Here is a 16,088-nt window from a genome sequence, read left to right as displayed (position 1 = left end):
AAAAAAAAAAAAAAAAAACATTTTGTAGTTAATTAGTGAACTCTCTTTACAGTCTCCTAACCTGCTATAATGTTATATATATAAATAAATATAAATGTGTGTGTGTGTGTATATTACATATATATATATATATTTAAAATAAAGTATTGTAACAGATGCATCTATGAAGAAAGCAATACAATGAACATTGCACCTTAGTACTTAATATCAGATAGCTGTATGTAGTCACTGTGCAAAAGTGTTTTTTGAAATCCCTCAACTAAGATTTTGTTGCATTTTAGAGTACTCAGACCTGGCTGAAAAGACAAACAGTGGCAAAGCTTACCCAGTGGAGAGATCCCATACAGAGCTTTGCAGCAAGGAGTGGAATAGTTGCATCATCTGGTTTCAAACGGATACATTCCTTCAAGACTTTAACTGCTCGAGCAGACTGTTAGAAACATTTTCCACTGAAATTACTAAAAGCATAAGTGTATTTCACAGAAACAAAACTCCTATTTCCATTTTTTACTTTATTTTCCCTATGTGAAGGAATCATTATGAAACACTGTTGAAAAAACCGTCACTACAACTCATACAAGTGAAATCCAAGACTTCAGGCACTGCTGCAGTTATTTTCCCCTATGATCTATGACTAAGTGTCCCAGGTGAAATACTGGCTCATAATATAATTCCAAAGGTACATGGTTTAGAGGCTGTTTTTCAGGTGCACTTCGAGCTTTGAGAGGCTTGTGAGCTCACAGCATTTGTGCAAGGCGAATGAAAGAGCAGGAACGGGACACAGGCATCAGAACAGGCTGTGCTCCAGTGTTCTTCAGGAGTTACGATAGCATTTATGAGGAGCTATTACAGGATACAAGAGTTTATGGCAGTCTTGCATTACTCCTCATTTTTGAGATCATTTTTCATTCACTTCTATCCAATCAAAGCTTAGAAGAGATAAGTCTAAGTAAAATACAGAATGGGAGGAAGAATCAAGACCCTTAAGAACTAATGTACTTCTAATAATGATTTCTAAAGAAAATATAAACGAATCATTTCCCCCGTACTGAAGATAAGCAAAATACCTCCACTGTGAATAATCTTTAAGAAAAACTACTATTAATTCTATGCATTACACAATAAATGAAGTTTATTTTCTGTAACRGAAGAGGGAAAAGCAAAAGAAAGTAGAAGGCTACCTATAGTGACATAAGCTCTCTGCTTATACAAAATGATGATTAAAATAATTCATCCCAGTTTAACTGTGCAGGATGCAAAATCTCAAAGACAGCAATAATAGAAAAAAAGACAATAGCCAGAAACTCTGAACGAAAAGAGTAAGCATTACTTTGCACCTAAATACGATACTTGTTCATTAAAATAGCATTTAGATTAGGCTGTTACTGAATAAAATAATCTGGTATAATTCACTGCTTTAACTAACTTAGCTTTGCTTAGGGTTGTTGGCAAGATGCCCTCATCTTCAGTTTTCAGCCCCCCTAAGGTTATAWATCATTGGAATAAAGATTTTCACATGCCTTCTACAGTACTAGACAAAAATTCAGTCATATGCTTTACCTAGCTGATTTAAAGATCAGCATCATTTTCAAAAACACTTAAAGACAAAAAATTATAGAATACCAGATACTGTTATGAATGGCCATCAATACAAGAATGATATCCACAAATACAGACTTACTTTTCCTGCTGCCATCAAGGACAATGCAAATTGATACCAGAGATGGAACTCTTCGAATGCAAACTTCATGGCTCTTTCTAAACACTGATTTTTTGGAGGAAAATGGTTCATTAAGGGCACATTCTTAAACTACGAAGAAGATAAACTAGTATAAAATTTTTCTTATTGATTCATGGCTAAAATACATGCAATTAAAAATGTAAATCATTCAAACAAGCAAAAATATATCCGATTTAAGAAAAAATTCATAAAAAATAATGTTTAAATAATCTTGCAGGTGCTGTCCTACTTAGCCTGAAAGGAGGAAYGATAAATACCCACTAACTTACTCTTAAATGAAGGATTCAACWRCAAAAGSTCTGAGAAGCAAGTGAGACTTAGGWGAAAAGGAAAGTTGTACACCTATATCTTCCAAAATGTGAACACTTGATAAAAATGGCACCCAAGATACTTATCAGTACTGCTTAAATTCACCTACAATATTATTTCTAAGAATTTTAATACTCTTATGACACTAAATATTCTACTGAGATTTTCAATTTAATAACTTAAYGTCAAAAGTGATATTAATTATTACTAGGCAGAGATTAAATACGTTAAATTAGCATCATGTGCTAATTAGGAAGCTTCTGTATCTGCTGTTGGCAGTTAGAACTATTTCYTCCTGCTATGCTCTTTTTTTCTAGTCAGACCAGCTCCAGAGAGTTCAAAGGTGGAATACTTTTCTAGATTAAACAAACTGATTTAGCAATTAACTTTCTGGTCTGCAGAGTACAATTACATGAAGCAGCTTTTCTGCTCCAACAGATATAATGTATATGCTAAACTGTAATACCCCAAATCACTTTTAACATTCAAACTTAGTCTTAATATTACAGAAAGTAAAGCCAGATATGTAGTGCATTCCCACATAATAATAGGAGGTGAAGYAAGGAATAGCAGAGGCTGAAAAAACATATAAATATGTAAGTGCATTGTTCGTTATGTATAACAGATGTATGCCACCATTTTCTTATCACACAATATCACAGAATCAAGACTGCTACTAAATAGAATTTTCATTAGAAATAAATCCTTTCTAATACTGTTTCTAAAAGTTCATCATTACTATACATGACTGTACATGAAGTTAATTACTGTTACTGTAAGCAATGTCTATTAAGACAACTAAAACAGGATTTACTTTCTGGTTGGCCTTTCTTTCCACCACTGGAAGCAAAAAGATGACAGCAACAAACTGACTAGTTGGGTGAAGTCAAAATAATCCAAAAAGTTGTAATATGCTAAAYGTGCATGTGGCAAAGAATGCAAGATATTAAAAATACTAGTAGGTTATAACAACATGAGTAAAAAAAATAAAAATTATGATATAAATTTTAATAAAGCATACCAAAATTGATATCTGTCTATAGTTTGTAACTGTTACTGATGAGGACAGTAAAAACAGTCAACTTAAACTTCCAGCTTAGCTTCTGTTAAGTCAAATAGACACTTACACATGATTATCCTGTTTATAAGACCACACACACATTTCCTGTATGGTATGACATTAACCTAGCAAGAAATCTATGCTTTGCTGGACTTGACTTAAATAATTTGTTGCCTTTCAGAGTTTGTCTTACAAATACATATGTAACCTTTTGTTACCAACTGCTTTGATATTGTTTAGGGAACTCAAGTGAAATGAAGAGGAGGAAGAGGACAACACACAGGGAGTGAGGAGGAACTGTGTAACTGCAGTGGCTAAAAACTCTCAGTTAAAATGCTGGCAAACCGTGGAGGCTCCTTATCTTTCCAGATTCTTATAATTCTGCTTCTTTCAGTAACCAAAAATCACTACCAACACAAGCAGCTCCTAAAATGCATTGAAATCCAAAAGTCAAGTAGAGCTGAAACATCTTCCACTAGTGACAATGCATAATTTYGCTCAAAAGGGCAGGAAAAGGACTTAGCAGTGGTACTTGTCTTTCAGGCAGAGGGGCTAAAGCACTCCCACAAGCAGCGCATGAAGCACGTTCTGTGCTCTTCTTCCTGTGAAGAGACTGTCCTCCTGCCCTCTGGGGCAGTGCCCTAGACTTCAAGCTGTGTAATAACAGCAGAGATATTTCTATCTTTTYTGCTGAAGTCAAATAAATTTCTGTTAAGAAAAGCCTCCCTTGTGACAAAAACACCACTTTGGGARATGGTGGGGGAATCTCTTGAGTCTATGCTCGTTCCACTTACATACTTTCACTCCCCTCTTCCAGATGCAAGTACAAGAATGAAAGGTTTCAGTACCCTCTGCCAGCTGTTTATAGAGTAACAAAACCAGAGACTTCTTCAAGCTTGTTTTTCAAACACTTGTCATGTCAGTGTCTATCCCTGAAAAAGCTTTAGATGTAAAGTGTATGGAGACTCATCTCCTGCAGCTTTGATACAAGTGCCTACAACTCCAAGAAGATGGTAGTGTTTGTACTGGCAAGCAAATAAAAATATTCCCTATCAAGTTACTTYATAGGATAACAGTCTTGTGTGAGCTTTCATACTACTGGGTATCATGAGAGACCTTCTACTGCATTGACTAAAACTGAGTACATGTGTAATTTGCGGCTATGAACTATTTTCAAGAGGAAGAACGCTCAAATTAAGAGCATTTAGGGCTTAGCATCACAGGAGATAGAGATTAAAAACAATCAGTATTAATATATAACAGAAGAACTGGGGTTTTGTTCTCGCACTTTTTAAAAGAAATCCTTTATTATGGTAGAAAGCAAATCAATCCCTGAATACACCTTTTTATCAAACTTGTTGAAAAACACCTTCTAGATACTGTCAATTAATCAGCAGCAGTAACAGGCTCTTGCTGCTGTGTAAGCAAGTTTTGAGCTTGCTCTATCCAGAAAGATATAGTTGTTTCTCAAGTACAAAAATGTTAATGATACTTTAAAAATTTCCTAATGAAACATTTCCAAAAAAAAAAAGTGAGTTGCATTCTCAAACACAAGATATCTGAGATAGAACACTGCTTCTACAGACTTGAGAAAGTAATACATTCCCTCTTTTATAAACTCCAAAGCCATTTTACAAACTCTGAGGATTCTGAAATAMTCCAAATGTTCTGATATAAAAGAAGTATTCATTTTGAAATAAAGCCTCACAAATCCTTTTTCTAGAATCCTGTTATTGGCTACCTATCTATTATGAAATTATTAAAATAAGCTATAGAAAATGTTTCAGGATGGAAGAAAAACATCCAACAATACTTAGGTCTTATTAAAAATGCATGTTAGTAGATTCATGGCAATRCATTTATTTTATTAGCACAGTTGCAAGAAAACTGGATTTGGTGCCTTCTAAGCTTTGAATSAGAATGCAAGAGGAATCAGCTAAATTCTCCAGGCCAACAGAAACAGATGACTCAAAAGCAAAGGTTTATGGACATTCCAAAAAAAGTTCTTGTTTTCCTTGCTTACTTCTGTCCTTTCTAGTTTAGCTATTTGAGTTCGTATCTCTAGCTCTACCAAACTCTTCAACATATTCCACAATTAGCTCTTCTCATCTGCCTTTCCTTCCTGCTGCCTCCATTTAAYACACATCCTTTGCCTCTCTGTCCAAAAGCATGTGAATTGCTGTGCCATTAAATATCATACTTTTCATAAAATTTCTATGCTTGGCCACCTCAAGTCGCCTTAAACAGAGAATCCCTACTCCTGTATTTTATAGTGGTCAGAACAAAGTCCAATATTTGTTTAGCCCTTAAGTCCTATCAAAATTAAACATGATTAACAGAAACAAGCAGTGAAAACACAGCTGAATATTCACTCTCAGGGACACACCTCTGACAGCATTTCATATTGGCCTCTTCTTCCCAAGGCTATAGTAAGCAAATCGTAGACTACAGATGCACTTTGCAAACTGATGATACGATCATTTTTGTGTTCTGGTATTCTGCTCAGTACAGCGTCACGGTTAGCCTAAAACATAATGCCAAGAAAAAAAAAAAAAAAAGTCAGCCATTGTAATCCAACCTGTGTTTTTGCTCAAGTAAGTTTATCTATAGATTTTTATAGATGTTAGAATTGGAATCTATAGATTCTACTTTAAAGACAGTATGAATCTACACCAATGCATTAAGAAGTGCTAGCCTTCTATATTTACATATTTTAATCACTTGACTCTAATTATATAAACTATGTAATTTATGTAAAATTATGAGAGTTCTCAAAAACCAAAGAAGTTTTGTTATACTATACATCCTTTTAAACTTAATTCTATTTTTTGTATGCAAATAAAACACATACTGGAAGGATATTCAAATGCCTAATAAGGCATTCAATTTCTTTTCTCTTTGAGAGATTGTGACAGTACCCTCTCCCTTGTGAATGGGATCCTGCCCAGGATAAACACACAATCATTCTTCAGGAATTATCACCAAGAAGGGAACTGGCACAGAACTTCCCTCTAGTCAACAGCACAGCTTGGAATCAGATCAGCCTTGCAGTAAGGCTTTGTACTTTCAAGTTCTTTTTGAGAAGGCATATGGCAAGTATAATTCCTTAATTAAACTTTTCCTTTTGAGAACAGAGGACACTGAGGTCCTGGATTAAATAAATTATATTCACAGAGGAATCCTATTAAAGAGCAGAGAATAAAATTCAGATCTCCCAGTAACTAAGACCACCTATTCTACACTGTCCAGTACTTCACCCACTATACCACCAACCCTTCCAAATACCATATCTTGGTATCTTCTCTCTTTATAGATTTCCTCATGTTTGAAATGCCTATTGATACAAATGTTAGTGTATCTGGTAGTTTGAAGTCAGAAACTAAAAATCCCCTCTTCTCTTGTCCCCCCCCCCCTTTTTTTTAAGCACACAGAGTTTGAGGTCCCTCCCTTTTTTTTTTTTAATCACTGACTTAAAATGGACAGCTTATTTCCCCCTTTTTCAGGGAGGGGAAATGACACATTAAGACCAAATAAACTGCTTCTCTACTATAACATGGTAACATTTCAGACTCTTGAAAATAAATCTTTAAAATCAGAAAAATCAAAGACTGCAAGAGAAATTTTCAGAGACACGTAGAGCATAAGACACACATGCATTCCAGGATTTACCAACTGAACAATCTACAGCATGGTTTGAAAAGACCCTCTATCTTCTTACTTTTATAAGTCTGTATTTAATCTCTGGCTGATTTGATTCCTTGCAAATACAAAGCATGGTATGAACTAACACTGCTTGTGAAAAAAAAGGCTTACATCACCAAGGRAATACTAAAGAGAAGGTGCTTTGTAAGTACTGCAGATATCTTCCAGATATATTTGCATGATCATTTTCCATGTATTTATAAAACAATATACTTATGTATAATTTAAGTGTTCAGTGTTTCAGAACTGACGAGAACTCAGACACAATAAAGTTGTGCCAATTACTTAAGTTGCAACGTGTCAGTGGGCCACACCTCCCCTTCATGCCTGAAGCAAATGGGAGCAGCATAACCTTTTCCCCCTTGTGAGAAAATTAAGTTATGTTCAACCCTTTTATCATGTGCTTAGAGYAATGGCTATGTTTGCCACAGCTCAGCTAGCATGCAGTAGCATGTATACCCACTTAACTTGCAGATCTTAGCCCTTCAGATCCTGCTCTGAAAGTAAATCCTGCTGAGGTAAGGAAAGGCTGGTCTGCACTTTGCAAGTGTAAAGTTAGACAAAGACATCTTGCAATGAGAGTGATGGCAGAGCTGCAGCCAACTTTCAACATTATGCATGATAATGCACTGYAGAAGCAGTCAGTGGCTAAAGGAGGCTTTTTGTACTGAAATTTGCCTATAAGAGAATTAGGATTGTTAAAAAGTACAAAACAATCTTTCCCAGAGCGTTCCTTTCATGAAGATTACAATGTATATTTTACTCATCAAAGTATCTTTTCTGAATTCAGAAATTAAGGGAACTCAAGGTGACACGAAAGTAGCATTAATAGTCTACCGGCGAGCCCAATTTTCTGGATGTATGCCACACTAGATCTAATCCAAATAAGTTATGATGGTAGAGTGCAACAGTTCCCTAAAACTAGCAGTATGATTTAGGGCTAGCAGGCAAACAATAATTTGACTACTCTTATTTACAAAAAATGCTACTTACATGTCAGATTCTCATTCTATTTTCCAGTATTTTTCTTAAATAAATTCGTAAAGGGCACAAGTTTTGAAGCCTTGTTTGTGTGTTTCTCATTCATAGACAATGCAAGGGCTTGTACTTACTACTTGGATAGTACCATATCATCTCTCAACAATGTTTAATCTATCTTCTGTATCATGTAAGAACATAATGATTACAGAAGATAGCATAAACATTCTTTTGCTTCAAAATAATAGATCAGATACTTCGTAACTACTATAGCTAGGAAGAGTTAGCATGCACTGAATTCTCTTACTTCTGCTGAAAATTTCCAGACAGGCAATAATATTTTTATGCTTAGTCTTCCCCTTCCTTTCTGAGCAAACAGCTTAGCCAAAGTCACATATAATTTTACACTCTTCCTGAAATAAAGTCTTTTGCCTCATGTAGTTTGCAGTAATTATTTACAAATAAATAGATTTGATATGGGCACAATGTTTTATGGTGACAAACATCTGATACATCTAGATAGACCTAACATATAAAGGAAAAGTTACAAGTAACCTGAAAGCAGACTTACAAGGGCAATATTTTAATTTGTTGGCTTCTTAGTGCTGATAGGCAAGGAAGCACACATGCAAACACTGTGATGAGTAGTCTGAGGTTCTGCACAACTGGGACAGCTTCCGCTTTCATACCGTAACTGAATTCTGTACATTGCCAAGAGCTGCTCAGGCACCTTACAGGAGCTCTGAGGCTCCCTTTCAGTGGCAAGTGCACAACGCAACAGAATCAACATTGTCCATGGAAGCATTTGCTCAGTCTAGCTCTCCAGTGGCAGATCCTATCACGAACACTTCAAAGTAGATCACTAGAAACGAAGGAGTTCGTATTGCAGTGTAAATGTTTAACTTCAAAATAGTTCAAGTAAGACATTGATCACTAAACTGTTCTTACTCAGCTGTATCAAAATAGAAATTTTGCCAAAGAGTTTAAAAGTGTCCAATCATCCATATAATTTAAAAGACAGAGTCTCACTGATGTTCTGTGAGACAGACTGTTAAACAATTTCTGAGATTCTAGTGATTCCACCCTCCAGTCTGAAAGAGGATGAAAAATGAAAACTTTTCATTTTTGTCGTTTGAGAATATATAACTGACCCCGTAGGAGAACATCAGTACATGGCAGCTGATGGATGATTAATAAAATTGTGCTAAAGGAAAAATATGGAACTCTGGTAAAATGGCACAAGCACGGGCAATTGAAAGGAACTGGCTATTGAGGAGATTAAAAAAATTACAGCAGCCTTTGCTGTGTAAATCCTGTACAACACAAAATTTACAAATTTGAGTGACATCTGAATTTTAATGTACAATGGAAAATAATTTTTGGTGATATATATGTTATTACAGTCATGTAGTAGTCTTCGGTTTTGGTGTGTACAACAAAAACAACTTACATTTTGAGTCTGTCTGCTGAATGACAACAGATGGTGTAACAGTGGTTCATACTGATAAGTGATGCCAAGTGAAAGACCTGGTTTGGGGTTCACTTGGCTATGGCTAGAAGGAAGCTAGGTTCTGCTCAGAGACAATATACTCTGACTTTAAAGGAGAAAGAAACTCATATTCATAATGCTTTCAGAGCTCTTCCTGATGGCTCAGAGGAGCAGAAGCTTGGGTTTCAGAAGTAATTGCCTGCTTTCCTAACAGGAATTGAAAGGTAGTAAATAAGTCAAAATCAAGACATGTCAAAAAAATTTCTATTTGCATTAAAATCAAAGCATTCAATCAATTCACCTACCATAGACTCACTAATAAGCAGCAACAGTAAGGCTTCTTCTGTATTTTCTTGAGGGCAAAAGATGCTGTTCAAAAGAAAATTTCAATTATTAAAGCTAAACGTATTAGCCTCAGGAGTACTTTACACAAAAAAAAGGTAAGAATCGAAGTTTTCCAGAAAAGAGAATAGAGAACAACTTACATATGCGTAAAAAAGTTAAAATTCATTCTTTGCAATGCTCTAAATTTACATTTAAAAAAAAAGATGTTGGCAAAACAAAGTGAAGAGAACAAAACCACCACAGTTGTCAGAGATAAAGAATACATCCAAATGTCCCCAAAATTTACATAATTTGACAACTTTTAAATATATATCCATAGCTTAACTGGCCTCTGGCACCTAACTGTATCTGAGATGCATCTACCTCATTGATTCAAAGGTTGTCAGCAAGACTCCCTCACAAAAGCAAGATAACTTTTATATTTTAKGCAATATTTGGATAAATATTTTTTATTACCTATTCATCAGATATGTTTGAGAATTGTTTTCCTGTTGTGTTCACTACCTGACAAGTTTTAAAATAGAGCCACAGCAGTCTCTATCTTCTTGCCATAACCACTGTTATTTCCAAGCAGTTAAAATATTCATTTCCATTGAAGCACACATTTCCTTATGACTTAATACTAAAGGTTCCCATCAGACTAGGATGCAGACTTAACTGTTTTCTGTGAACACTGGATGCCTTCTGACTACTTTAGAACATTGCATCAGGTAGATGACCAGCACAAATTTCTCCTTCTCACAAACAGCAACTGCATTTTAACTCTCCAGACTTTCTGTCAATTGTTTCTGAATCAGCCTAAGGAATATTTCATCTTCATTCAGGTCAATGATTTCACAGTTAACTGTTTAATAAGCAATTCATATGGTCCCAAGCATTGTGCTTGAACTACAATAAATTACTGACAAGAATGTAAACCTGCCTGAGATTAAAACACTACCTCCCCCCCCCACTTTTTGGGGAGTTTCAATGGATCAGAAGCTTTGGTAGTAATGAAATCTCTGAAAAGAAATGGAAAGTAAAACACATTGGATCTCCAGGGTGTTTGAAAGCAAGATTGTGAAAGCATTCTGGTAATATACAGCAAGAAGGACCCCAGAGATTGCGTCCCTGAAGTTTTGAGGAGAAAGGCAGCCAGGTTGTTTTTGTTAATGCAAGTTGCTCACCTGTTTTTGAAGGAGGTTTTAAATCTCAGAAGACCCATTTTATCTTTCCTCATAACAAAGAAATTTCAAAACACCTTTACTCATGARTAAGAACTACCCAGAACGGGGGAGGATGAGGAATGAAAAGGAAGTGTCAGAGATGGGGTTCCCCATTTACCTATCCAGTCTCCAAAGCAGAATAAAGCACCCTGGAAGCTGATTTAGCCTGATTGACTGGCAGTGGTCCTCAGAAAGTAATAAAACATCTGGAAATAGTTCCTGGGGAAATCACTTTCTCAGAGGATACAAGGAAGATGGCATGAAGGGAACTACTTAAAAAAAAAAAAACAAAAAAACTCTATTCTTAAAAGCAGAACAGACATTATTTTCTCATAAATCTTTGAATATATTTTTGTTAAGAATAATTTGATGCCTATCTCAAACACTGAAGATCCTCCTCATGCAGAAATTAGGGGGAAATTCCTTTAACTCGTGTATGCAAAAGCTTAATTTAGATGATCAGCCAGTTCATGCATGTCCCAAGTGATGCAGGCATAGAAGCAAAGTAGTTCCCAGGTAACACAGTAGAGCAGAGATGCCTAGCACCCAGCGGCAGACCAAGAGGTTTTACACAGCTTCAAGTGCAAATAAAGAAAACTGAAGAGGCAATAACACAGAGATCTGTAATATCATAAGTGGTATTAATCATACTCTAGTGGTATTAATCATACTCTATTCACCTTCCTCCTAAGAGCTGAAGTACCCTTAATTAACACCTCCAGCGGCACATTCAAAACCAATCAATAATCTCTCAGATTCATACAAGTTGGAAGGTTAGCAAGTACCTAGAGAAAAACTACTATACTTTCTCTTAGGTGCTTGCCTTTGACCAGTGCTGGAGATGAGATATTAGGCATGACTCATCCTGTCTGATCTGGTACTTTTGCTCATTCTGATGCGAGCACAGGAAGCATGTCTTACCTGCATGCTGTGTTGAGACTGTGAAAATCCTTGCTTACATGACTCAAGATCAGCAAAACCATATTGAACAAAGCCCCACTTCTGCAAAGAAGGATGTTTCTACAGAAAGGTGTTGAGAATGAATGAAAAGAACATAAATAACATTGAAAGACTGAGCCTGAGAAACCTGCTGTAAGTATTCTGGGTAAGGAAGGAGAATTGTGAGAACGGCTAGATAAAGGCCATTCTGCTTGCTAGCAATAATTATAGTATAATTATGTGGGTTTTCTGTTGTATGAAATAATCATTAACGGAGATCTTCAATAAACACAGCTACGTAACTCAAGTGACTGAAGTCTCTTGCAGTATATATGCCTTAGTAGTTAATATGAAAGGCTTTTTTATAACACAACCTTGTTGTTACGTGCGGAAGAGTCAGCTTCTGTAACAGTTCACTTATGAAAGCACATCTGCCTTAAATTCTGAAGAGATGGTGATTTTGTTTTAGGATTCACAGTATTTTGTCTCCTAAAATCCTATTAGAGAAGAACAGACCATTCTTTAGGATTTGCTGTGAGAAGCCAGGCAGCTGTTCGAATGTTTAGGAAAATAAGTGACCCAGCATAAGAGTTTTTTCCTTATAAATCCTTTCCTCAACCAGGATATTAGGAAAAAAGATTAAAAATAGCAGAAACAAGATTCTGCAGAAATGTTTGTAGAGAATAAATTAATATTCATTCTTCTGTAAGCCTGTTTTGTGAGATGCTACTGTCTGTGTAAGCAATTTTCATTTAGCATAAAGGTCATCAGTAAAATTGACACAGACAGTATAGTCTGTCACCTCAAAGACTGTCTATTAATTGACTTTAAAAAAAAAATCAAAGGAAAGCTGAAAAATTTCTTTGGTTCTTGAAAGAAAAGCCATAGGCATGAAGTGAAATGGCCTTCATTTGCCCTGTGAAGAAAGATGTATGACAAATGAACTATTCCGTATCTGTTTCTGTATCCAAAATTTGTTCTGAATCATTAATTCTCAAGTTTAAGATGACTATATTTAAGATGTGGCCACTACATAGGAATGCTCTTCATAGAAAAGCCTATCTTTCATTCTTACAGGTTAAAAATCCCAACTGGGTAAGTTTCATCTCCAAATTTAACTGCAAAAATGGAAGTAGCTGCATCACTGACCTAATTTTCATGGCATATCAATAACTAATAAAGCAAGTGTTTGGCAACACACGTCTACCTGTAAGTGCAGCGATCAAGGTGTACATACAAACTAGGTATTTGTTTTACCAAAAAGCTTGGCCGTGAGTACAGTTGGTTAATTTTATATCTGTAGAGAAACATGGTAATTCTTTCAGCAAAATGAATGTTCAATTCTAAGCCTGCAACTTTTTAAAAATTCCAAACATTGCCTTTTAATGACTTAACCTCTTAGACATGGACAATCAAACAAGACTGAAACTCAGGAATTCCTGAATTTTAATCATAAAGCTGGAGAGCATTCGCAGAAAACTAAGTCATTTGAAGAAAAGAATTTTAAAACAAAAACAAACCCACAGATGATAAACTTAACCTCTCTCAACCCCATATGACACCAATTTCACAGAATCACAGAATGTTTGAGGTTGGAAGGAACCTCTGGAGATCACCTGCTCAAAGCAGAGTCAGCTAGAGCAGGCTGCTCAGGGCTGTGCCCAGCTTGGTTTTGAGTATTTACAGAGATGGAGCCTCCACAATCTCTCTAGGCAATCTCTTCCAGTGCTAGATCACCCATCACCACAAAAAAGCTTTCCTTCATATTTAAATAGAGTTTCTTGTTTCAGTTTTCTCTAGTTGCATTAAATTAGTAAAGCACTCACTGTCATATTGCAGCATACTGCAACATTGACCAGATCATTATCTCTACTGCTATAATCTGTTCATCAGTTCTCTGGTTCACTGTGCTCTCCCATACATATCAAAGCAAGCAGGCACTAGTTGTTGACCATATTTAATAAGGTGAACCCACAAGTACTCATGTGAAAAATACAAGCAAAGCAGTGCAACAATTTTATTGCAGATTACCTAAAACAAGCACACAAATCGTCATCCGATGAAACTTAATATCAGTGAAATAAAAAAGGATGGTGCAGAATGGTTAAGATTTCATCACCATGAATTGAAATGAACTTATTACTTCCATGTAATAAGCCACATCCACATACTATAATAAATAGCAAACTTTTAAAGATAGATTTTTTTTTTGTGACTCTCAGAAGTGTGACTAAGGAACATGACTTTATCCTAGAAATCAATTTTCATTTGATCAGATAGGAATAATCAGCTATTATATTTTCAGACTAAGTTAATATTTCAAAAACTGGCTATCCTTGTTTAATACTAACAGTGATTGGTGTTTAAAAAAAAAAACCACAACAACAACAACAAAAACCCACACATTTTGAGAGAAGGGACCACCAAAGCTGCATGAAAATTAAGCATGGGATATCACTTATCTGAATAAATGAAAGAAAAAGCCTCAACAAAAAGGTGACATCATAGAGAAATGCCAAACCTAGCTTAAAATGAACAGGCAACTGTCTTGGGAAATAAATTCTTTGCAACTACTAGATAAACTGCTAAGTACGTTTTTCATCGTGTTTCAGTAACAAATTTGAATCTCCATATTACTAGTTCTCCTTTCTATGATAAAGCAGAACACAAAGGTCTAGAAACAGCATACAACCTCCGAAATTTTGACACTCAGAACTGTCATCCAATTCAGAAGATAAAGATACACAAGTTCTGCTTTTCCTCCTCTTCAGAAGGATATATTGCAAATTTGCTGTTTCAAAACATTCAGGCAGAAAACCACTTTAAAGCAAGCCACTCATACACAACAGAAGTGGTGCGAGAGTGCACTAGTGGATCACTCCAAGTAGCAGAAAGACACTGCCGTACACACTATGATTTCTTTTGCATCCGAGGTGTAAGGTGAGCTACTGAGTTGAGCGTATGCCCCACTATAGATCATCATCATATTCTAGGAAGTGAGGACAAAAAGGTCTCATGTACACAGTGCAAACTTCCCTTTGGAGAAGCAGGTTGCTCTGGTTCTCTTTGTACAATATATATGCAGAGCAGGGAAAGACCTTCACATTTCTCAACCTTTCCTTCATTTTCAACAATATAAACTAAATTGCATGATGCAAAGAACAACAACTGCAATTTCAGAAACAAGAGAGATGTAACGTCAGCCATACTTTTCTCCAGTGTATACCCGAGGTCTTCTACTGAGTGCATAATTCTTCGTATTTGAACCTTTTCGAAGGGGATCATCTAGGGGTGACTGCTGAGGAGGATCTTCAAGTGGATTCCAGTAACTCTGTTCACACATGCCTCGTAACAAGATTTCAGCTAATTGTCTTGCTATCGTCTGTAAAAATGAGAGACAAATATTTTCCCTAGATTATGAAGAACAGTCTCAAAAAAACACTAGGACTATTTCAAATAAAGAATAGCAATGTAGAATATATTTTCTAYCAGTTTAAAACATCCAAAATACTAGGCAAAGTAGTTTTTGAAAGTCACAAGTACCCACTTTGATTCTGCAAAAACAATGGAAAAACAGCACCAGCAAACAATTCAGTGATTTTATCTATTAAAATCGAGATATGTRTCTACAATATGTATCAGTGTAATCTACTTTTTAATGTTTTGTACATATGCATGCAAGCTATATATGGTAATCCTGAAAAAATAAGAGTTTAGTATCTTAGAAATGGTACAATACAGTGTAATAGAACGAGAACAACCTCTGCATTTCTATCAAAACTAGTAGCATTTCTCAGCAACATATGGGTAATATAAGCCATGGGCAGTACCATATAAGCTATATCTTCCATCTTTAATTCCTACACCATAAGAAGCTCTTTATCTTTTATTGTAYTAATTTTTGTATTGTTGTTCTCCATTAAAATTCTGTATAATAATTTTAATATGCTTGTTAGGAATCAGTTATTACATCAATTGAGAAATTAATCATCTTTATTATGATCATTCCACAAGTTTTAAAAAAGTCTAGTATTAAGATATTCATTTAGAAAGCAGTAAGAAAAAAAAAAAAAAGAAATGATAACTATGTAGCTTTCAACTTAACAGAACACAAGCAGAGATGCTGCTCTTTACCCTCACTGCATTACAGAAAGACAAAACTCGTGAAACTCCGGTAAGTCATAAATAGGGCAATTGTGACTAGCTTGAAAATATGGTTAGAGACTACTAGTTTTTAACTGTAATGACAAATAACAAAGAGAAATAGAGAAAAGATAGTTATCAAGCATTCCTTTTTGTATTAATCATTCACTATAACAA

General features: G+C 35.5%; 1 protein-coding gene across 1 annotated transcript in view; it reads right to left on the bottom strand.

The window, feature by feature from the left end:
* Positions 1–16,088, bottom strand: part of TTC7B (tetratricopeptide repeat domain 7B) — a 128,043-nt gene that overhangs the window by 70,900 nt on the left and 41,055 nt on the right. Inside the window, exons 7-11 of the mRNA XM_085317638.1 lie at positions 14,978–15,150; positions 9,585–9,648; positions 5,497–5,634; positions 1,682–1,765; positions 326–430 (exon numbers count right to left, since the gene is read on the bottom strand). Of these exons, the coding sequence (XP_085173764.1) occupies positions 326–430; positions 1,682–1,765; positions 5,497–5,634; positions 9,585–9,648; positions 14,978–15,150 (564 nt within the window). The remainder of the gene's footprint in view (positions 1–325; positions 431–1,681; positions 1,766–5,496; positions 5,635–9,584; positions 9,649–14,977; positions 15,151–16,088) is intronic.

Source organism: Rhea americana, unplaced genomic scaffold (assembly GCF_003343005.1).
Source record: "Rhea americana isolate MKP2758 unplaced genomic scaffold, rheAme1 scaffold_5, whole genome shotgun sequence".
NCBI classification, from domain to species: domain Eukaryota; kingdom Metazoa; phylum Chordata; class Aves; order Rheiformes; family Rheidae; genus Rhea; species Rhea americana.
The sequence above is the reverse complement of the archived record's forward strand: the minus strand, read 5'-3'. Positions and strand labels throughout refer to the sequence as shown.